At 41.9% G+C, this 25,000-nt stretch overlaps 1 protein-coding gene across 4 annotated transcripts in view; it reads right to left on the reverse strand.

Annotated features, from left to right (window-relative positions):
• Ap3b1 (adaptor related protein complex 3 subunit beta 1) overlaps positions 1-25,000 on the reverse strand; it is a 202,746-nt gene that overhangs the window by 52,092 nt on the left and 125,654 nt on the right. For all 4 annotated transcript variants that reach the window (XM_085830906.1, XM_085830907.1, XM_021180280.3 and 1 more), the window contains exons 21-22: positions 14,901-14,973; positions 8,171-8,277 (exon numbers count right to left, since the gene is read on the reverse strand). In XM_085830906.1, coding sequence (XP_085687032.1) covers positions 8,171-8,277; positions 14,901-14,973 — 180 coding nt within the window. The remainder of the gene's footprint in view (positions 1-8,170; positions 8,278-14,900; positions 14,974-25,000) is intronic.

Consider the following 25,000-nt stretch of genomic DNA (forward strand, 5'->3'; position numbering starts at 1 on the left):
GGGAGTTGGCTCTCTCCCTCCACTGTGTGTGAGTTCTAGCAGCTGAACTTAGACTGCTAGGCGGGATGGCAAGCACTTCTGCAGAGCCACCACAGCAGCATCCTCCCACTTTCTAGACATGTACTTAGTGACACGGTAACACTGAGAGAAGAACTCTGTAAAGTGACATCAGCAGAAATGAGTCCTAAGAAGCAGGAGGGTGGCAAGGAATAAGTTCATCAACTTAAGCCTGTCTGATGCCTGCCTTCTGGGCTAAGCACCGGGCTGAAGAGGTCATGGCACAGCCTCCGCCCATCTTCTAGGGACTCAAGCAACTTTCCTTTCTATGATATTTGGTGAAGTCATTGGAAATATTCTTATTTAATGCAGAAAGACTTCCAAAACTTTAGAGCTGAAAAGGATCTGAAAAATAATTGTTCCAGCTCCATGATTCCACAGACGCTCTGATTTTATTTTAACACTGATTATGGGTTTAAATTTATTAACTGCTGCACCAGTTCATAATTTTATCAAATGTCATGTGAACTTACATATTTAAAACCGCTTTAGGGAAAATTTCACATGAACACAGAACAGAGAGGCTAATGTAGTAACAGTGAGGTACTCCTCACTAACTTTCAATGCTGTCCACTTAGCACCAAGAGAGTAAGGAGGCTTACATGCATGAGACCCTGGGTTGGACCCCTCATCACAACAGGGAGGGACAAGACACATACCATATGTGTTATCATCTGTCTAATCCAATAGTTTATTTTACTTCTGAGGTAATTAACAAATTGACATAATTTTATGAACAAAGTTGGTTTGTATCTCTTACAAAAAAGTCTAAAGAAACCCTAAAATACTATGTTTCATACCTAAAACTAGACCCTACTTCCTTCATTTCCCCTCCAATCACTCCGTGTTCACATTCCCCTGACCATTTATGCATCCCCGTGCAGAAGGCTGTGCACACTGCATGCGGCTCCCTTCATCTCGTCTACATTTCTGCACACTTGCCCCAACTGTGTCCACACACCCGTATGCAGTGCTTGCTTCTCTGAGCCAAGTGTGATGCAGGACTTCAGTGCTACTTTCAGATTCTGGGGAGGTATTTATAAATCCAGTAATGTAAAACAGCTGCAAACTTAGAGAAATAACCCTGATTGATAGGCTTATAAAAGATGTATGTAATTACATTCCTGAATGGTTTGAATAACAGTGTGTCTGATCTATTCCAAGATAAGTGGTTTTTACTTTTCTCTGATATTAGGGTCATATACCGTACTTATCTATTTTTACTTCATGCTCTCTTGTCTCTGGTAATAAATTAATTTTGTAGTGTTAGTTGGGAATGTACCTATAGCTGAATTCATTTTATCTTCCTTGGAAAGGAAACAAAGTCTTTATGAAATAATAATAATATTTTTCAGGCTTTCACGTTCAAAGATTTAACACTATTAAATAAGATAGCTTTATTTATTTATTTATTTATTTAACCATGTCATATGTTAGGAAACAAATTTGGTATGCTTTTAAAGAGAACAGTGGTAACAGAAGTTAATCTAACTGATATACTAGTATTTAATATGTGACTGGGCAATGCCCAGTGACCTATGATATTAAAACTAGGAGAATAAGACTTCTTTACTGCAAATGGCAAAATTCAACGGAAGCAGCAAGACCTGAAGGGTTACAGCTGACAGCTACACAAAGTACTGTTGGTTTTGAAAATAGAGAATAAATCTACCAGAAAGGAACATCCCCTAAGAGCAATCACATTTTAAAGTGCCTCCCACTGCCTACAATCGTGCACGTCGGCTACCGAGTAAAGACAACATCATCATCTTAGGAAAGCGGCACTGGCTGAGCAGTGGCTCGTCTCAGCTCTGGCAATGATGACCTAAGGCCAAGCAACAGCAACAGCAGCACACAGAGGACAGAAGGAGAAAGGCCCATGGCTTTCCTTATTGCCAGCCCTCCAGCCAGTCTTTGAGGTGTGTGTGCCCTTGTGCTCTGTGTTCACTAGTAACTGTAACTGGCATCTCAGTGGACTAACCGGGAAGCTCTACTGTCACACTTAAGTCTTAACCTGCTCGTGGGCTCTCTCTCTCTCTCTCTCTCTCTCTGTCGGTCTCTCTGTCTGTCTGTCTCTCTCCCTCTCGGGGAGCGCATGCGCACCTGGGCGACCCTAACAGATTACTAACCACTAATCAACTCGCACAAGTTGACCTCTGACCTTTACCCATAACAATGTAATTTTTAGATAAAAGACTTAAATTGTTATGTGTGTTTAAACTAATTAAAAAAATTTACAAAAATAGCTGTAACTCAAAATCATTTATAAACTTTTCCTTTTTAAAAAGCACACTTCTTTACAATCTAGAAAAAGAAAAGAATGGCCTCTGGCAACAGTAGGGCCTCTAGGCAGAACAGGGAAAAACACCAGGCCACAGTATGGCATAACTTCAAGTTTAATTTCAAAATTAAACCAGTTTCACCAAGAAGAGAACTGGATAAAAGAACAAGACAGGACGTGGCTAGGCAATGGAAGCCCAAAATACTGTCAAACTTTAATTAAAAAATGTTTTCAATTTAAGCAGACCCAGGCCAGTGATTTTTCATTATTTTTACCACAGTTCCATGACTACTGACATTTTCATCAGAACAAATAAAGGGTTTTCCCCAAATTTAAAATGACAAAATTATTTTAAAATTTGACTCGTAATTTCTCTTCTAAACTCAAAGGAATTTGATCTTAGCTGGACCTGTCTCTTTGCTTGGGGCTGAAATATATCTTCACTTTTAAAACCAAGTTTGAATGTACTTCTGAGAGTGCTTCTACCATGTCAGAAAGCAACCTTGTCACAGACAAGCGACCATCTTCAGGAATGGCACCGTGTACCACGATAGCCATGCTTACTAAATACAGTCACTCAGGAGGCCTCCCACAACCATCTGTCTGCTCTTACAGAGTAACCCACGGGAAGCCTGCCTCTCTAGTGGTATTAAAGGAGTGGGACACATGTTCATAGAAATTTGAGGGACAGAGCAGGGGGTGGGGGTGGGGGTGGGAAGCAGGAAATGGAGGGGAGGAGGGAAGGAAAAAATGAGAATCTCTAAGATCAACACTCGACTCTGGATACTGAAACCCTAAAGCAACGTCAATCACGGGCCTCATTACCACACACGATTATCCAGTAACTCCAAAGGTTGCTCCGACAGATTTCACAGGGAGGGGATCCAATCCTTCCCCTCACCCAGGGCTTGCTCTTTCTCTCATGTGAGTTTTAAATCAACCGAATGACCTCCATACTAAAGCAAGTCTGATGGAGGCTCTTCTCTCTTACTGAGTTTTTATAATAGAATACGGTCAAGACCTCCCTTCATCATGGAGACTGCTAATCTCATTAGATGTCATTTTCCTATAGTAAAAAGTCACAAGCCTATCTAGTAGCTAAATTTCTATATTTCTTGCTACAACTAATGTCAAAAACTAACTTTAGAAGCTCTTTCTGTGTGTGTGTGAATGGGATGGGGTGCCCGGCCCCCCATTTTGTTTGCTCAAATCCAAGTGTTACCTGTGGTTTCCTCTTTCGCACTCTCCAGTGTCAGTCCTTGAGGAGGAGAGAACAGGAGAGAATGGTCCTTAGGCCACAGGTAAGATGCGCAGACCCTGGGTTGATGCTGGTACGTCCATTATTTGCACCAGGGCATCATGGGAGCATGAAATAAGGATTGCCACATTCGAAGAAGGCAAATGAAGAGAAGGTTGCAAAAAATTAGCCTTCCATTGTATGTTTGAGAGCAAAAGTAGCTCAGACATGTCAACTTAAAGCTTCGATAAGAGTTGAAAGCACAGCAGGGACGTACGGCTCAGGGAATGTCACTATTGTTTAGAATATGAGAAAACAACAAATGATGGCCTCTGAGCAAGACTATGCTAGGCTTGGAGGCACTTGATTTGGGACAAAGCTTCTTTTTCACACCGCTGTAGACACAGTGATGGCAGGAGTCTTACCTACTCTGCTCAAATTAAGTCTCTAGCCTGAATAAATACCCGAGCCACCAAAACTGGGGTGACACGGTCTTGACCTCCTACTGCATTCCAGGAAAGATCAGCTCCTAAGAGGCTACCTCTAAATGTTGGGATCACCCTAGTTATACCAGGAACTGCTACATGCAGGCCCCTTGGGTCCACAGCTGCCCATCACCGTGGTGAGTCATGAAAGACACCTAACAGCTTACATTAAGAGGAAGTCTGGGGTGGGGATGAGTTTTGGGGCACTCTGCAGCAACCTGACTTTTAGGGAGCAGGGAGGGCTGTAGATGAAACACAGTAGCAATTCAAGCATGCCACACAATGAAGCCTCAGTAAAAACTCTGAAACACTGAAGTTCAGTGAACTTCTCTGCTCAACAATGTCACCCAGGGTGCGGAATCCACACTATGTGACTCACTCTTCGGCTGAAATAATACCTTAACCCAACGTACAGTACTTTCCCTAAGTCTGTGAGTTTTAATGAATTACTAAACCTGAGGGAAATGATCTTGGGCCAGTTTAGATACTACAGAAGGACCATACCCATTTGACCCTGATTTTGGCCAATTCCAAAAATACCATTTTAACAAATTAGCAAGCACGTACCCACCAGCTCGGCTGACTCCTTCCAGGACAGTCTTGGAATTGCAATACACTTTACTTTTGCTCTATCCTGACCAACTTTCTTAATGAGCCTTACTTCACTCTTAAGTTAATTCCCTTAGGAGACAGCGATCCTTGTAGGCCATGCCTGTTTTATTTATGGTCAAATAGCCAGATCTTCTCAACCGTATAGCGCTGCTGTGTCAGGTGCATAAAAATGCACTTAATGAGTCATGTTCATGGTGACATCACTGATAAGATAAACTAGAAAGTCTCTAAAATGACTTTTTAAAGAAACTGTGTGGTGTGTATGTGTTCATGTGTGTGTGTGCATATATGTGCATGTAGAGGCAGAAGGCTCTGGGTATCCTCTGTGGGACCTCTTGTCTCAGTCTCTCTGGTGCTGGGCTTACAAATATATGCTGCTGTGGCTGGCGCTTATGTGAGATGTGGAGATGCCAACCTAGGTCTTTACACTGGCTAGGCAAATGCTTGACTGAGCCATTTTCCTATCCTAGAGGGATAACTTTACCTGTTGTCCTTATAATGAAATGATGGGATCCAGACATAGAAAGCCACCTAAGTAACAGAGATTGGAGCTTCACTACACAATTCTACAAGTATTAAATTTCTCATGATATTTTTCTTATAGACAAGCAATCCCTCTTTTTCATTTTCTTCATTCCCACAAGAAGCCAAATAATGCAAAAATCTACTTCATCTGTGTTGTCGGGACCTAATGTAAACTTGATTATTTAGCAGTAAGCAAGTGATCAGACCCATTAGATTAAGGTGTTTGTCACTGACAAACACTGCCATGTGTTTCCTTAGGAGCCATCTACTGGCCAGGCCCAAGCTGTCCCGTACAAGGCTGAACAAGCGCTGTGCTTCCGATCCTGTCAGACTGCAACCCCAGGCTCTGGGCTCACAGTGCTGTCGATTTTGTCCTCCCTGCTTCCCCTCCTCCTCACTGTGTGATCCAGGACAGCCTTAATTCTGTGATCTTCCTGTCTCCACATCCCATTTAACCAGCACACACAGGCCTGCATAAAACTTTTCTTTAGGAAAATCTTTTGGTGTGAAAAATTGTTCTTTGGGTTTCTGTGTATATATTTTGGTTAATTACAAGAAACAAAACTCATCAGATACAAGGAAACATTCAACTGGAATAAATTTTAACGAACAGCTATGAATAGCACAGCCATACATATACTAAAGACAGGTTTCATCTATTTATTTTAACAAGCCTATTTTAAATCATCCCACTGCAACTGATTTTACTGCTTCACAACTGACTTTTAGGTTTATATGTACACAGAACACTAGAGTTAGAAAAAACAATGACATCTGTCCTACCATCACCATTGGAGAACCAAGACACCAAATGACAGCCTTAGTTACAGTCAACTAACTAACTGTGGTAATCCAGACAGCTGTACTGGAAACATCCCAGCCTTTCATAAATGCCCTCTCCACATTTGCTTTAAAAGTACTGTTCTGGACAATGTATGATTACAGCTTGTACTAGCTGGTTTTGTGTGTCAACTTGACACAGGCTGGAGTTATCACAGAGAAAGAAGCTTCAGTTGGGGAAGTGCCTCCATGAGATCCAACTGTAAGGCATTTTCTCAACTAGTGATCAGGGAGGGAGAGCCCCTGTGGGTGGTGCCATCCCTGGGCTGGTAGTCTTGGGTTTATAAGAGAGCAAGCTGAGCAAGCCAGGGGAGGCAAACCAGTAAGGAACATCCCTCCATGGCCTCTGCGTCAGCTCCTACTTCCTGACCTGCTTGAGTTCCAGTCCTGACTTCCTGACAGCGGTTTGGAGGTTTAAGCTGAATAAACCCTTTCCTCTCCAACTGCTTCTTGGTTGTGATGTTTGTGCAGGAATAGAAACCCTGACTAAGACACAGCTTGATTAAATTAAAATATAAAAATACACAAAACAAAAATCCATAATCCTATAATTCAGAAAAATCAAGTTTTTAGTCTTTTATTTTTCCTGTTTTACAAATGCCATTGTATAATTTTGTAAAACTGAGATCTAGATACGTTAAATTTCTGTCCCTTCACACTTGAACATATTTTGTAGATTATAAAATTGTTCTTAAGTAAGTTTTGCCATATTTTATTTTCCTGCCATCAGACAAGGAGGTTGACAAGCGAGTAAACTGCCGAGTTTCTTATCTCCCAGAAGTGGACCTGCTGAGCGGAAGTAGAAATGTTCTGATGACTCTGTTATGGGCAGCCATGACATCCAGAAGAATCAACTTAATAGCAGCAGACATTGGATTTTGCTAATGCCAAGCAAAATGGCCCTTTAAATGTACATTTATTCATTAATATGACTACTGCACATTTCCATCCATCATCATCTGCACTTCCTCATAAATTTATAATCCATTTTATCATCTGTCTACTTACAAACTGGCTTGCTAGAGTCTGATACACACACAGAAAAGCATGTTTTAGGTGCACAGCTGGTTGGTGATTTCCCCCTAAATGGAATATGCCCACACAAGAACCCCCCTCAGGAGTCAGACTGTGGGCAGCACCAACTCTCCTATGAGGCCCTCTAACAAGTCTGACTGGTTTAGTGCCCCCAGCATCTGCACTTGGAGGAGAAGCAGCTCCATGTTCCCGGGGCAGCCTAGACAGCAGCTGCCTGCCCACTGATGATACAACAGCGATTCCCAGATATATGCGCTCACCGAAAGCTTACGGACTGGTCTATCTCATCAGGTCAGGCATAGCAACAGGTCGTATGTTCTACGTAACATGCTTGATTCAAAGCAGAAAGTGGGTGGGCACAACACAAAAAATATATACAGAAAAATGATTGCAAGTTCAGACACTGACAGGTTGACAGTTTTGATCTGTTTTATGATAGGCAAAATTCTCACTTCGTTAAAGTCATATTCCCAAAAAATGTTGATTTTTTTTTTAAGAAACCATTATATATAAATAAATCTGTGAAGAAAACAAAGAGAAATTCAATCCTGGGCTTTTAAAATGAAAATAATAGTGAAATTTTAGTAGCCATGTGGTGAGATCAGAGGATTATGGGTTAATATATACAATAATTAACTTTTATTCTCTGCCTCCACTACGCAGAAATTTTACTTTGTGTAGGGACAGTCGATGGGCCCAGAGTGAAATTATGAAACAATGCACTTCTGTGTATGTGATGACTTCTTAGGTGAGTCTGTTTGTGTATGCATCTTACTTCATATCCCCACTGGTAAGAGGCACATGATTGTCTAAACACTACCTCAACGTGGCAAAGAAGCCTTGTATATTATAGACATAAGACAGCAAAAAAATATTCACATGATAATTAGATGTAACTAGAAAGCAGAAGAAAGACAAGAAGATAAAGGTTGGTTAAAGTTAAAAATCATTATAAAGTTAAAAGGTCTGTCTGAATCCAACCTCTGTTAGAAGAGGCACTACTGAAGACTGAAAATTCTTTATCAATTATTTGATTTTTTTTCATTAAAAAGATCATTTGTATCATATGGACATACGTGTTACATGGAAATCACTTACGTTGATGACTGATGAAGAAGTTGACAAGTTTAGACCTTCAAGATCAGCTATCAAGCTTGGAGAAAGGGCTGGTGTAGGAAGGGCAACTGGGGTGGATACTGGGTTAACTGGAAGAAAAGGCCCAAATAAGTAAGTGTGCATGAAAACTTAATTCATATTATTAAAAGCAGCATTCTATTTTGTTAGTAAATCTAATTTAATTAATTTGATTAATGAACGTATGACAATTCTATTTAAGGCCCTGATTTAGTAATGCTATTCTCAAGTCACAGCAGTGATTATTAGCCTGAGCTTTAAGCACAAGGCAAACCTTCACAATTCGAGGAATAAATAACTTGAGTAAGAGGTAGTTTGGTTTTGTTGTTGTTTTTTTGTTTGTTTGTTTTTGTTTTTTAGATTTTTAATGGCTAACCCTTATCACCCAGAACTTCACTAAAAGAAAATGGTAAGACACATTTTCCACACTAACATAAACAATAATGTAAAGAGATTTTTTCAGCTAGCTCAGAAGTTTTTGTTTGTTTGCTTGTTTTGGGTTTTTTTTGTTTGTTGGTTTGGTTTGGTTTGGTTTGGTTTTTTTTGAGACAGGGTTTCTCTGTGTAGCCCTGGCTGTCCTGGAACTCACTCTGTAGACCAGGCTGGCCTCGAACTCAGAAATCCATCTGCCTCTGCCTCCCAAGTGCTGGGATTAAAGGCGTGCGCCACCACAAGGCTGCTTCACTCATTTCTTTAGTTTCCATTCTAAGCAATAGGGTCCATCCCTAATTATCCACTCACTACCACAAAGCTATGTGCGACAGCTACCATGCAACCACGAAAGAATCCTGGGTCTTGAAAATCTGTTCAAAATAAAAACCCTATTCTATGACTTGACAAGCATTCCTAAGAAGCCTGCCTACAGGACACCTGAGTCCCCAGCCCCCTTTCTTTTCCACAGGTTTATGAGCCAAACCCTGACAACTGTACTTCTCATGCAACAGTTTGCACTTTAGTGGTTTGGGTCCTATTAGCCTATGAATACTTCGCCTTACTAGCTCTAGTTTTTAGTACTGTCTCAGCTGTTGAACTGAAAAGAAAACCAGGAGGCAGAAAAGGGTTAGCTTCCAACAGCTTCTCTCTCCAAAGCAACACTATGAAGTACACTTTACTTAAGGTGACACCACTTTTCAGATTCTCTCCTTTTAGTCTTACAGGATCCTGGGAATGAGGCAGAAAAAGTACTAGTTCATAAAGTTAACAATGAAATGTTTCTTTTTCAAGATAAGGTCTTTGTTATGTTACTTGAAGAGAAAAAAAAAGATAAAACCCTTTAAAAATAAAATGACATGACAGTTTTTAAGTGATGATGCCAAGAAAGAAAATCTTTAAAGGAAATCTCAACTCAACAAACAGCACACACAGTAGAAAAGCAGAGATGGGACTGGGTGTCTATGGCACTCAAGTCCTTGGTTTCCCCACTGTCTTTATATTTAGCACAGCTGCAGCATTGTTAATACAACCTTTAGATTCCCATGAATTTCCCTACAAAACACTGGAGTGTGTGTGTGTGTGTGTGTGTGTGTGTGTGGTAGCTGACATACAAGCTGCACGGATTCTGTTTCCCCTTTGGTCAGCTGGAAGAGTGCTGGGCTCCCAGACGTGCTAAGGCACCCAGCCTTGTGGGGCTTGGGGGTTTCACCCCATCCTCACCTGGAACAGCAAGTACCCTCTGAGTCACCTCTGCAACCCGTATTTTAAGACTTTCAACAAAACATTCTTTTCTTTGCTAAAGTATGTATGACAAAGATTTATACAATTATTCTTGTGATTAAAACTCTGGTTCAAAATTAAATGCAGCAGCAGTCCACAAGGCCCAGCCTGTGGCTACCCAGCTTGTCCCCAGTGACTAGCTGCCTCACTTGCTACTGTCACCATTATCCCTTACCAACACTTGCCACGTACAAGGTGCAGATGTAAATACCTTCACAGGCAGCAACTCACTCACCCCAGAACAGAACTGAATTCTGTAGACCCAACAATGACAGCACAGAGGCTGTGATGGTTATGTTAGTTATCAGTGTGAGTGGATCTAGAGTCAATTAACAGATAAGCTGCTGAGTGCGCCTCAGAGGGACTTTCTTTATCAGTATGGCAGCAGTTTCTGGTGGCAGGTCAGATGAAAAGATCTGCAGAGAACAAGCTCTTGCTTCTAGCCTGCTTGCCTTCAAATTGTGCTGGCAAGTGCATCTACCCTATTTGCATTGCTGCTGCAGCTTCTGCTTGCCACCACCACTCCTCATTGAGTCCAGCTTCTTAGGCGTCTGAGAAGAACCAAAGGCCAGTGCTCTAGGAATCCTCCAGACCTTCAGTGACAGACTGGGACTCCCAAGGCACTAGCCTTCTTGACTGAGCAGCCACCAGACTCTAAGCCTCTCCAGTGTCAAGGCAGCCACGGGGGGCTACCTAGAGCTCATCATTTAGCCAGTCGAATAATAAGCCCCTTTCAACATGCATTCATTGTACTGGTTCTGTTACTGGAGAGGACACTAAATAATTCAGAGATCAAATAAACTCACCAGTGTAACACAGCTAAGAAGCAAAACAAAACTGAGATCAAACTCTGCTGTTTAGGCGTAGTGGCATGCACCTTTTATAATGTTAACACCCTGGAGGCAGAGTCAGGTATCTCTGTAAGTTTGAGGGTGACCTGGTCTAAATAGGAAGTTCCAAGTCAGCCAAGGCTACACAGTGAGACTATCTCAAAAAACAGGAGACAAACTCTCCAAGTCTCCACTGTCCTCTTTGCCACCTCACTGTATCTCCTCACCCACACACCGCCGGGCAGCATAGCCTCCGCAGTTCGGCTTAGGATGCTGTCCTAGTGGCTATCTGGAAAGGCTTCAGAGCTACTTGAACTCGGCTTTCTGACCGTCCCATTTAGATAATTTCGTATGGCAGACTAAAAGATATTCCAGTTTCCAGAAGGATACCGCCCCCTCTACCCCGGCCCAAGGCAGAAAGTATATTGCTTTCTCAGAGTCCACAAACAGACTGACGGTCACTATCCTGACATGGATAGTTTTTCTGACACCCATATAGTCAAATAACTTCATAATCCAAAAGAAATGTCCAAGACTTAACATCCTTTCCTTTTACCATTTTATGAATGGCTGAAATAGAAAAACTAACTCATGAAACTGGTTAAAGGCATGCTGGGCTAATGCCTGTGTTCACGGCAGCACCCTCAACTGCTGCGTCAGCTGGGCTTATTCAAAATGCAGTCTATTGCTGGACCTTCCTGGGTGAGCCAGCCACTGGAGACTCCTGCTCCACGCCCTGCTCAGCCCAGCTTACCCTCCCGACTGCTCTCCTGTCTCCCTCTGCTTTGTTCATACTGAAGGATGGGTTACATCTCATGACACTCAGTGCCCATCGCTGCCGTCTCTCACGTCAGTCACAGAATGGCATTCTCAATGCTGGCTATTAGGTCTGAACATGAACTTTCCCAGGCCTCAAGGATTAGAGGCGTGGTCCCCAGTCATGGTGTCCCTTTGGGAAATGCTGCATGTTTATTTCCGTGAGTCTTTAGTTATAGGATGCAGGACCCTGGAGGATGCTTCTGGCCTCTACCCAGAGGCCATGATGTGGACAGCCACCCCCACACATTGATGCTTCAGTTTTGCCTCGGGCCCAAGGTAAGGGCCATGGACTGAATCCATGAGCAAAATACATCTTTCACCGTTTAAACTGTTTCTCCCAGGCCAAATCAAGGAAAAGCAAAAATAACTTCTCTGTTGGCTCTCAGGACTCTGAGTTTCTTGTATCAATGTATTTATTTAGGTCTTCAGCATGTAAGGATTAACTGTAGCCGGGCGTGGTGGCGCGTGCCTTTAATCCCAGCACTTGGGAGGCAGAGGCAGGCGGATTTCTGAGTTTGAGGCCAGCCTGGTCTACAGAGTGAGTTCCAGGACAGCTGGGCTATAAAGAGAAACCCTGTCTCGAAGCCTACCCCCTCCCCCCAAAAAAAGGATTAACTGTATCACAATAAATACCCAGTAAGTTTCTCTGAATGAAGAAGTGGACAAACAGAGCACTTGTTTGCAGCTCTCCTGCTGTGCACTGCTCAGTGCCTTTCCTGAAAGCTTAGCCTACCTCTCAGAGACCAAGGCATCAGGCTGCTGTGGAGCCCTTCCAGCAGGCAATCCAGAAGCTGCAGAGGGTGGAGACAGCATCCCATGCTTGGCTTCAGCTCTGCTCAGACCATACTTCTCCCAAAGTCAGTTTGCCCCTCCCTATTCTTATGTAACTTGCACTACACTTATGCCACACTTATGGAAAAGTGCATGTGGATGTGTTTGCTCAGGTAGAAACACCTTTGGCTAGAGTTTAGTTCCTAGAAGAGAGAATTCTCCTAATGTGTTAAGGCACCCGGCAAAGTCCTTTGAACTTAGTAGACACTCCATCTATAGACATAGCTGAAATAACTTTTTAACAAGTATTTCTAGTATCACATCTGACAAAGAATGTTGAAAAAAAAAATTAACTGTGTGGGTACTAACAACAAAGAGAAATATTTCCTACGTCAAGTTGCTGAGTTTTAAAAACAAGTTGAGATAAAAATCTCCTTCCTAAAATTTCCTTCCTTCCTTGTCTTTAAGAAACAAGTTGAGGCAGCCAGATTTCTGAGTTCGAGGCCAGCCTGGTCTACAGAGTGAGTTCTGGAACAGCCAGGGCTACACAGAGAAACCCTGTCTCGAAAAAAACAAAAAACAAAACAAAACAAAACCCAACAACAACAACAAACAAGTTGAGGCAACTTTGTCTCTTTGTATAAAAATGATTATACCTAGCATTTCCTCTGAAAACGCTGTCTCCACTGTTCTCATGCTCTGCACGCACGTTATTATGGACTGGCTTTTAAAAATTATTTATTTTTATTTCATGTGCATTGGTGTTGTGCCTACATGTATCTTTGTGAGGGCATCAGATCTTGGACTTACAGATAGTTGTAAGCTGCCAAGTGGGTACTGGGAATTGAATCCAGGTCATCCGGAAGAGCAGTCAGTGCTGTTAACCACTGAGCCATCTCTCCAGCACATGACTGATAGGCTTTTTTTTGAGACAGGGTTTCTCTGTGTAGTCCTGGCTGTCCTGGACCTCACAATGTAGACCAGGTTGGCCTCAAACTTGCAGAAAGTCACCTGCCTCTGCCTCTACCTCTGCCTCCCAAGTGTTGGGATTAAAGGCCTGCCCCACCATGTCTGGCTATGTCTTTATGTAGAGCATTACAATGAACTTGTTCCTAAGTTTCCCAAGGAGCTACTACATCTCTGGAAATGAACTAATGGAGGTCTGAGAGTTGGTGACTTCAGAGCTTGGAGGTAGTGCCTGCCACCAGAAGGTGGAGGGCAGCGCTGTCAGCAGCAGCAGGTCACTGGGCAGAGGACCCTGTGGGTGTGCTTGAGCCAAGTAGCAGTGGCTTCACATTTGGGCAAGAGGCATAATCACCTGTGGAAGGAGCCTCACTATAATCTAATGCAGCACCAGGATAGCAAGCGAATGGGTTTAATACAAGCAAGGGAGAGATGTGACTTTGTGTTCAATGGTAGGATAAATTTCCAAAAAGAAAGACCAGGCTAAGGGACACACATGTCCAGTTTGACAGAACTGAGATGACTCCTAAAGGCTGTGTCTGTCTATGTTCCTATGGAGGGCACCTGTAGTGCGAGCACATGCAGCGCTGTCACCCGGCCCTTACTGACACTGGATGCTGGTAAACTGAAATCTTGGCTAGGATGGACAATGTGATCCGGATTTGCTTCTGAGTTTCAGAAACAGCGTATGTCAGCTGTAAAGCAATGGCTTTTGCTGCGGTACGCAATGCATGTTTTTGATTCTACCTTACTTAATGGGACATCTTCTTCCATCAATGCAGTATACATACTGCATCTACTTCTAACCACAGATCACCTATGATACCAAACCTTATCATCATCGCTACTGTGGTCAAATGTGTTCTATTTCTCTAGAGTATTTTTCTATATTATACACTTTTATTCTTCTCTCTTAAGAATTTGCTATGGCTATCAACAATAGACGATATAAATAGCATGGATCTATGAATAAATGAGGTAACCCCAAAAAACTTACCATCTACATAAGAGAAGTACTGAAAATGAGACCTTTGAACATTCAAGAGATCTCATATACAGTTCCTCTCCTACTACAGAGTCGACCTAGCAACAAAGTTCAAGGCACTGCCCAGCTCCACAGCACTGAATGATTTCAGAGCTGTAACTGTGTAACCATGTAAAGTTGTAGGCACCTGAATCCTTAGACCCATCTTTGCTTGAATGAAGACTTTCTGCTGTTAAAACACTGAAGGAAAAGCCAAGCTGGCCAGTCAAGGCTTTGAAGCCACTGTAGGCTAGCCTTCCTTCTGCTACTCTCCTAGTTTCCTCCGGCTTCCTTAGGCACCTGTGTGAGTCCCCACAGCCAGGATCTCACAGTGTGGATGATGGGAGGCAGGACCATTACTTGATGTTTTACTTAAGTAGAACCAACAGGTCTGCTGTTCTCCTGTGACACAGAACTGACATGCTCAACCAGGGAAAGGCACTGGCTGGGAAATTCCCACCTTTTCTGATATATCTTTACAGCAGATGCTTCTACTTGGGAAACCTACGAGAGAAGTGCTATAAAAACACAGAACACCCATCAATACAGAGCCAAGGGACATTCCAGAACTTACAATCGTCCAGATCTAGAAGGAAAACATCTTTGGAGGGAGGATGTCTTTCTTGCTGGGGTTTTCTTTCTTTTGCCTGTAAGACATTGAAATCTCACTTCAGATCCTGTCTAAAGAAAACTTTAAAGTCTTCTTACCATCACCAAACAAGCTTGGTTTTCATTCTTGGTTTTAGAAACAAAAACACAATTGAAACTTCTGTACAGTGATAGAATCACCTTCCTGAATCAAAGTTTGTATTAGCATTCTGTATTTCTTCCTCATAACACATACTGTTACTTATGTTAAAATACTTTGTATTTAAAGAATATTTAGACCTTTAAAAAGAAAATTTAAATGAAATAATAATGATTTTACAACCTGACAACTTTTATTTGCTACAAAACAAAAAACAAACAAACAAACAAACAAAAAAAAACCACAACGAGGTTCTCAGTAGAAGGCAAATAAGGATTCTTCGAGATAACTGCTAAACAGGTTTACTTAAGGAATACTCAATCCTACATGGATAGAGCTGACGTCCTCAGGCCTGCAAGAGGCTGGACTCCTTTCTCAGATGTCAGTCTGTGAGAGGCACTGTACTACATACGAGGTATTCCTCTACGAGGTTGTGTCAGAAGTCAGCACCAACAGTACCCTTGACAATGGCCTCATTTACCTTCATAGCATTTTATAAAGAGTAAATATTTAAAACATACCAACTGAAAAGCAGGGCTTCTTCCATGACAAGTTGGCTCATTCACTGTGAGCATTCCTTCCCATGGCAGTGAATATAAAGCCTTAACTAAGCTTACCCATCTTAATGAAAATAGTATAACTGCATTAGGGAAAGGCACAGTTTGTACAGTGCTTGTTGTAAAAATATAATGAATTAGGTCCCCACACCCATGACAGAGCCATGTATATAACTCCAATGTATGCTGAGAAGGTAGAAACAGGAGGATTTCTGGGGATTGCCAGCTAGCCACTGCAGCTTAATTATGTTCCAGTGTAAGATGGAAAGCAACTGAGAAAGACACTGGATGCTGCCCTCTGGCTTCTCCACACATAACAGGTGAATGGACACTCACACCACATGCATCCACATGCAGGCACACATCCCATCCCCTGGCACACAGTTAATAATAATTAAGGAGCACGGTAAACAAAACGGTCAACAGAGAGTAGTGCATTAAACTGATACATCTGTATCAACTTCGCTTGATCTGTTTGTGTTTTCTTTTAGGTAAATTCTCAAATCCAAACTAACAATTTTACCTCTTTTTGTTTATTCAGTAATCAGATTCTGTGCTCAGCAATGGAAATCATCACCTAGACAAAGTCCTTACAAGAGAAATTTAAGCTTATTGCTAGCATAAAGTATGTGTCACTGAAGCAAAAGGTCTACTTGAGTGCTGGCACACTTAAAATAGCTTGCACATAACCAGCATTACATAACCATATGCTTGGGCGTGGGGTGGGGGAGGGCGGGTAGAGAGATGGCTCAGTGAACTGATGGCACAGAGGGCCTGAGTTCAATTCCTAGCACACACATCAACAGCTCACAACCACCTGGAATTCCAGCTCTGGGAGATCCTTCACCATCTTCTGGCTCCTGTGGCACTGATTGCATGTGTGCATGCGTGCGTGCACACACGTGCACTCTCGTGGGCACACACGCGCACACAAACACACACACACATGCACACTTTTAGAAAGGCATCTGGGAAATAAGGTTTTCACGTGATTAAAGTTCTGCTTGTATTCTCCTTTACGCCCACATTCAGAGAATTGTTCAAGGATTAGATAAGAATACACAGTAAAAAAAAAGTATAACTAAAAGGAAAGAAAATGAGCACGTTGTTTCCTTTCCTCCCAACCACTGAAATCGCAAAGCCTCCTACATAAGCTTTCACTCTATCCTTCTTTAAACACAAAACAGCTTCTGGCCCCTCCAAACTGTCCACATCAGCAACAATGTCTATCTGCAAGAAAACAAACACACACACACAAAATGTGAGTTTTGAGACTGAAATTTAAGTTACAAGTTAATGAGAGCAGGTTTAGAATGAAACTGCCATCCCCAAGTAGACTTTGATTCCTATGATAAAATCATAACCCATGGGTTATCAGCACATTCCTTTTCAAACTGCTGCGCAGAATAGGTGTAGCTTCCTGCCAGGGAAGTGACAAAAAGTCTTCATCAAACTATAAGCTCACCGCCTGAAAAGTTAGAAACCTATCAAAAAGAGATGAAGTTAGAGCTGAAGGCAAGCCTACCCCTCTTCTGCAGGACAGTTGAGAATAGGTGTCGTTGTGTATTAAGCACACATCAGGTCCTACAGAGCAGAGGAGCTCCCAGTGCATCTGGTCTTCCTCTTATCAGAAGCCTAGGAGAGAGGCAAGCAGGCTGGAAAGACAGGATTCCACTGACTTTCTGAGGAAAGCCAATAAGCAGCGACTGAAATACAACATTAGCAATAGATGACGGTCATTTCCACCAGACTGGCAAAGCCTTGCACTCCGAATCAAGGCTATAAAACACTTCATGATATGCTAGCACGCTTCCCCTACATTATATTTCATTTTCCATTTTAAAAAATCCATAGTAAGTTCACAACATTTTCATACTTAAAGGATCAACTATAAAAATAAAAATCTGAATTCTAAACAAAGAAGTTAAGAGGCCCGTCTCATCAAACATTTCTCCATTTGCAATTCATCTCGGTAATAGAGACAGAACCTGGGCAAATGCATATAGGACTTGAGGCAGGAGATTCTTGCTCAATGCATAATTCATGTGCTCCGCCTGCAAAGTGTGTAAAATGAGGATTTCACACCGTTGCATGAGCCACGGAGCTGCGGAGAAAAGGCAGATGAAATCATATTTTACTGTGTGAATTTTATTTCTTACCCTCCCAATATTTACACAAAACCACCATTGACAAACCAAGCCCACTGACAGATCACCCACTGTTTCCATTGTGTTAGGACGTGAAAGGAGATCAAGCAGAAAGATAGACAATTTGTTTTTGTATATATTTTTTTAAATAGAGAATTAGGTTTTTAACAGCTGAGTGACTATATTTGACTTTTATAAGGACAACAGTTACTGATCTTAGATCTGGCTACAGGGCACTGCTACCCATCAACTCGCTGCCTGCAAAGCTGCATATGGTCCCTATGGGATTCATTACACACGGACACAGGAACATTTACAAACTGGAGTAAAAAGTCACAGGGTTACGAAACTAACTTCTAGTTAATGTCTTTCATTTCAAAAATAAAGAAAGGATCTTAAATTCTAAATACAAATACAAATATGTAACAATCTCTGTAAAGATTTTGCATGCATTATGAATATCCATTTGCATACCTTACAGAAAAGTGAAGAAGAAAGAATAACAAGTGCCAGGTGTTTCTGTTGTAGAGAGGATTGAAATGTAAAACCCCATGAAAAGTTTATGGAACTCTTCTGCTCTTAATGCTAATGAGCAATACAAGAGGTCTGAGCAACCCTTCACCATCAGAGAAACCTGCTTCAGCTGGATGGTTTCCCTTTGTTTTACAGATCTCAACGAAAATCAAATGACATTTCTTTCTTTGAAGAATTTAAAATATTGACTATATTGAGAAAGACAAATGTTGAAAGAGACAAAGCTTTGAATTTTTAAAATAAAGACCAATACTCCTCATTAGCACAGAAGTTAAGGGTTTCAACACCTGTGAAGACCCAGGAGAAGAAAGCCTTGTTCTTATTTCTCAGAGAACAAAAAGCAGCCTGCAAATGGTTTCTTTGCAGGGCTCTGTTCATAGCACACAGTAAAACTGCATTGTCACCAAGACTCTTTCACAGGTCAGTCACCATTATCACCAGGTCTTTCTATTAAGGAAATCTTAACATTTGCTGATCGTCAGAGACTAGCCTGAAGTCACCAGGGTAGGTCATCAATTTCACAGTTCCCCCACAGAAGGACAGCAAAGCCCAAAGATGGAGAAACCCTGAGATAATTATGGACACTGCTAGGAATACACAGTACGAGTGTCCTTCCATATCTAGTTCAGACAGTAATCTCATGACCCAGGTATAGAAATATGCTTAACGTTTAGTAAGTGTTAAGTGGAAGAATGCTAAACACGTCATATTTATTTCACATTGTTAGGTTATGTCTTATATATGGTATATGTAATTAAAACATTGTTAACACAGGACTGGAGTGGAATATCAGTTGGTCAGTGTTTGTCATGTAAGCATGAAGATCTGAACTCAGAATCCTAGCACCCACAGAAAGAGACGGGCACTGCACCTGACTGGAATGCTAGCACCTAGGAGGCAGCCACAGGCAGATCCCCAGTCAACACTCGTCAACTAGTCCAGCCAAATCTGGAAGTCCTGGTTCAGAAACAAATCTTGTCTCAAAAACTCAGGTGGGAAGTGACGGAGGGAGGCAGCTGATAGGAAACCTCTGTGCTCTTCCGAATGCACACCCATATACACTGAACCCTTGTCAGGACCTACACACAGCCACCACACAGTCCCCTAGAGGAAACACTGCTAACATGTAAAACAGACACATCCCCAATGCATCATAACCATGATTCCAAACTCCCACTTTCCTCCCTATCTCTATGTGTAAGAGCTGGAGCACACCGTAGAGAGCTCGCAGCATAGCTAATGTGTGAACAGCAGAACATCACCCCATGACACAAGCTGAGGAGGAAGGAGCACTCCAAGAGGCTGCTTAGCTTCAGGGTCTGATGAAGGGGAAACAACATTAGCTCAAGTACAATATTCCCATCTGCTAAACACATCCTAGTGTGCAGATTATAAATTGTTTATGTTACAAAAAAATGTAAGACACACAGATACAAATGAAAACCACTTCCACATGTACTAGGTCTATATTGCTGAGTTTTCTCTCTACTCTTCCATATAAAAATATTTTCCTTGACACTGAAAAAAGTGTGTAAAAGTGCTTAAGATATAGAATTCTTAAGAGGGATTTTGTGGGGTTGCATATGGTTCAGTGGTTAAGGGCAGTGGCTGCTCTTGCAAAGGACCTAGGTTCAGTTCCTGGCACCCACACAGTGGTTCACAAGTGTCTTCAGTTCCTACTCTCTCTTCTGGCAACTGTGGCCATACATGCATATACACACAGGCACACACACAAAATTAAAAAAAAAATCTAAAAAAAAAATCAAATTTTCTATAGGTATTACTTGGGACAAAAAGATTATTTTATAGAAACAATACTCCAAATATTTTTTAGATACATTTTTCAGATACCTGCATATAAAGGTCCACTTGTCCCTAAAATAATCAAATCTTAAAGCAGATCATGGCTATGGCACATGGACTAGGTAACAGACCTTTAAGGAATACAGATACCCAGGAGGGATGCCCTCCCAGCCGCACAGGGTCAGTTCCCTGCTGTCACTGCCCACTGAGGACAGCCAAGCACATATGTCACTGTTAGAACATGAATAGATTAGGATGAGAGAGGAGTCAGACATGGTGGCTGAGGCGTTCATTGAAACTGGATGGCAGCAAGGTGTCCCTGCAGCTTGATCCAACCACTGTGCTCAAGGGAGGGGTTGGAAATACCCATCTGAGGATGACTGTGGCAAAGGTCTACAAAGCTGAAGGAGAGTGGATCTAGACTGCAAAAGGAGGAAAGAAGAAACAGAAAAAGCCAGATGCAAAATCTGAGGGTCTTGGTAATTATGTAAACTCCCAGAGCAAAAGAAGCCGGAACAACACACAGGAGCCAGTGCGACTGCTGGAGTGAGGTGTACACTGAGCGCCAAATCCCAGGGTGACTGCTGGAGTGAAATGTACACTGACTGCTGAGCCCTGGGATTACAAATCTAGTAGCCACAGACAGGCCTGAGAACCTGGTCTAAAGAGAGACAGGGATAATTGTTACTAAGCTAGGACTCTAGTAGACGATGGGAGAAAGAGGCTGTATGGCAGGAAACATGCAGGGTCCTAACCACCTAGCAGGGCAGTATGTGCGGAGAGAGAGGGACGTTACTAAGAAGTAACTGAGTTTGTAAGTAGGAGATGGAGGGCATGAGATGCGCCCTGCTCCACTTCTGGCTCTCCTCTGAAGGCTGAAAGCCACGACAGGGCTCTGATGGCAAAAGAGAAACTAGTGGATTAAGTCTCTAGCTGCATATGTAGCAGAAGATGGCCTAGTCGGCCATCATTGGGGGGAGAGAGGCCCCTTGGTCTTGCAAACTTTATGTGCCTCAGTACAGGGGAACGCCAGGGCCAAGAAGTGGGAGTGGGTGGATAGGGGAGGTGGGGGGGGGGGCTTTTGGGATAGCATTGGAAATGTAAAATAAGAAAATACCTAATTTAAAAAAAACAGATTACGAGTGCCAAGAAGGAAGATGTGGGCTCACAAAACGGGGTCAAAGGCAGCAGAGCTTCATCTTATGACATAACAAAGGAAGCTGAGCTGATAGAGAGCACCTAGCCAGAGCTAAATGTTTACAGAAAAGGTAGGTAAATGAAGTCCTGAAGTGTGAAGACAGTGACTCACAGTGGTCTTCTGAAGAAGGAAATACAAAGTAGGGTCACAACTGAAAACAAACTTAAACTTTCAGAAGTGTTTAAAAGGAGTAGAGAAGTGCAGGAGCGACAAGCCACAGGGAGGCCAGGTCTCAGTACAACAGTACTCATGCTGCCATGAGACTGAGGCCAGCCTGGTCTACAGAGCAAATTCTAGGACAGCCAGGGCTACACAGAAAAGCCTGCAGTCAAAAAAACAAAACCAACAACCAACCAATCAAAACAGACAACAGCAACAAACAAAAAGCTCCAACTGCAGTCCATGGTGCGCTTGTACCTTTGTCTCCCTCAGGACGGGCTGTAACAAGGCAGGGATCGGCTTCTGCTTTGCAGACAAGGAAGCTGAAGCATCAGAGTGCTACCTCCCCACAGGAACGCCACACTTGACTCACGAACCACCACAGAATTAACAATTTGGGAAGTCATGTACTCCAGCTATCTCAAAGGTCTTGTGCTGACACTCAATGTGCCCCAAATGCACTGTCCGGATGAAAGAAAACTAGTAAGATTCAAGTTGTAGATTCAAGACATAAATTTTCAGCGCCCACTCTGTCAGCTAAATGAAGGCAAAGAGGCTACCATCTGCCTTCATTACTCACAATCTGAACAAAAGCCACAGCATTTGATAGAAGGGGGAATTAAATAAAGTCACCTATTTAAATAAACACACACACACACATGCATATACACACACACACACACAAATGCTCGCCTAACACAGGAAATGGCATCCTAAGATCAACCAAGTGCGTGTGTGATCTGAGGAGAACATGGGCACAAACAATGCACAGCGTTGACTTCTCAGGGAACAGGACCCTGCTCTTCACATTCTTGGTCATCAAGATGTGAGCTCCTCACTGGAGTCCCCAATGAGGAGGGAACAAAATGTCATGACTGACTTCCAGTGCCTCTGTGGATGCTAACACTGCACAGGCAGTGGAGTCTATAATTTTTCAATTTTACAAAACCGTATAAGAATAACTTACCCTAATTACATCTGTCATTTATAAAACACTGGTCCCTCCACCCCACCCCTGTTGTACTTCCTGTCACTAGTCAAGGCTCTTTATTTAAAAAGATATTTAAGCTTTTTTTTTAAAGTAGAAAATGAGAATATGTAAAACTCTCCAAGTGTTTTTGAGTTCACATTAATAACTCAAAATCTCTACAAGTTTATATGACTTTTGAAAAATGGAAGTCTTAAACTTCATTATATAAGTAAGAATTCAATTTTTAAATAAGTTTTATGACTTGCAAAAATATTTGAAATAAAACAATATAAACACTTGCAGTGTTTTAAATATTCTTAACAATTAATCTGGATGTAGAGGGCCTACCTGAATGAATTTATTTTCATTTCTGGCCACTCAGATGACATACTAAGGAAAGTCAGGTTGACAGAATTAACATGTAGGTTTTTGTTGTTGTTGTTGTTTTAATTGGTTTAAGAAGAATATAACAGTGAACGTCAGCTTCTGACGGTCACTATCCTAGCCACGCCCACCCTGACACTGCCTATCAGCGTGATGATCATTTACAGGAAAGAAGCAACAATCTGAGGTCAGAAAGGCAATCGTGGTCAGATCCACTCTTCACAGAAGAAACTTTGTTTGCAAGGTCACCTCTCCTGCTTTTTCATACTAAAAGGTCAAGCACAAATGTTCAATTCAGATTCATACATGATTCTTGCATTTGCTCTAAAATAAGTAAGTGTAACTAGCTAAATAATGTATACCTTCAAACTTTGAAAACATTTTGATAGCATTTATTTATCATATATTTACTGTGACATATTTTAAAAATCGTGTTGGAATCAGTACTGTATACTCTCCCTGCATCTGCAGTCCAGTGCTCGGGGCTGTCTCTGAAGCTTCCTTCCATGTCACCTTTAGCAACAGTGGCCTAAGCAAACAGCTCTCTAGCGGCTCTCACTTGCTTACAAGGCCGGGTTACTAGGGAAGGATGTGGGGGGAGTACAGATGCTCTGCTTGAGTGCGGTTGTACCAAGAGTGCTGAACTGGTCTTCTTTAGTTACTCAGCTTTCTAACAAAACACTCACCTTTCAAAAGTATTTCATTCTTTTTCGTTAGTTTCTGTCAGGAGCCAACAAGAAGAAGCTAAAACCTAGGAGGTGATCTTCCTGAGATGGGTCCACCTTGCATTAAAATCTATGATGGATTTGCTCTTGTAGGCAGGGCCCAGGAGAAATACATTTTAGAAAGGATTCCTGCTATTTATATGCTTTTCCTATTATTATTAAATATATATAACAATTACTGGGTATTAGCCTACACTGTTGAGCAGATCTCCACAGAACAATGAAGATGTTCTGTCTTATAAATACATGATTTCTTAATCCTTAATATAATCCTATAAGAATTCCTAAAATTATAGTAATTAAGCTCTTTTATAACACTGCTATTAAATCCTTTCTGATAGTCAAAACTGCAATGAGAACTCTGCCAGTCTCCATGTATCGTGAGGTAATTGCTTCTGAGATAGCAAGCAAGCATCTACTACAGACCACATTCCAAGAGGTGGTAAAACCATTGACCAAAAGTCATAAAAAGGGAACTAATGATTTTCTATAGGTGATAGGATAGAACATAAAATATTGACTGGGTTTATGCATACAAAACTTCACTAGTTACTTTGTCATAAACGCATAGTTTTTAGCTCGCCACAAACCTGCTGAGTGTTGGCACTGATGATATCTGTTTAGCCAGATAATCTCTCCTAATGGATTCTCATGTAAACATCCTCCAGTGTACACTCATTTATGATTTGAATTTATGTGTAGACTTGTGATGCCCTTTTTACCATATGATTATGTATCCTGGAAGATGTGTAAGTGCTGAGGACTAAGAGAGGAGGACATCTGCTTGTCCCCGTCTCTCTTAGACAGCCCTTATCCCTCCTTTTCATTTTCTTTTCTTTTTTTTTTTTTTTTTTTTTTTTTTTTGGTTTTTCGAGACAGGGTTTCTCTGTGTAGCCCTGGCTGTCCTGGCACTCACTTTGTAGACCAGGCTGGACTCGAACTCAGAAATCCGCCTGCCTCTGCCTCCCGAGTGCTTCATTTTCTTTTCTTAGAGAGCTTTCATAGGAAACTTTTTAAAACTTAGAAATGAATGCTAAAATCACTTCTCAAAGTGCCCCTCTTCCTTCCTGTGACTTCAGCTAGCAGAGATAGAACAAAGGCTACTTTGCTTACTTTCTTGCTATTCTAGGATGAGGTCAGCTACTGAAGCAAAGCGACTTAAGACTCAGGATAGGAAAATGTCTTATTATTAAATGTCTTATTATTAAATAACAGCAACCCTAAATACTTCCTAAGACCGCGTCTTAAACCCACCGACGCTCTCCCACCTCCACTGTCTCAGAAGAATCAAACAAGAAAGAAGAATCACAGGGGCTCCCCGCTCCCCTCTGTAAGTTGGTTTTTACTCTTTTCAGACAGGGCTTCTCTGTGTAGTCCTGGCTATTTGGGAACTTGCTCTGAAGACCAGGCTGCCCTTAAACAAGAGATCCACCTGCTCCCCCTCCCCCA

Source organism: Mus caroli, unplaced genomic scaffold, assembly GCF_978045245.1.
Source record: "Mus caroli unplaced genomic scaffold, Mus_caroli_1 scaffold_15, whole genome shotgun sequence".
Taxonomy (NCBI): domain Eukaryota; kingdom Metazoa; phylum Chordata; class Mammalia; order Rodentia; family Muridae; genus Mus; species Mus caroli.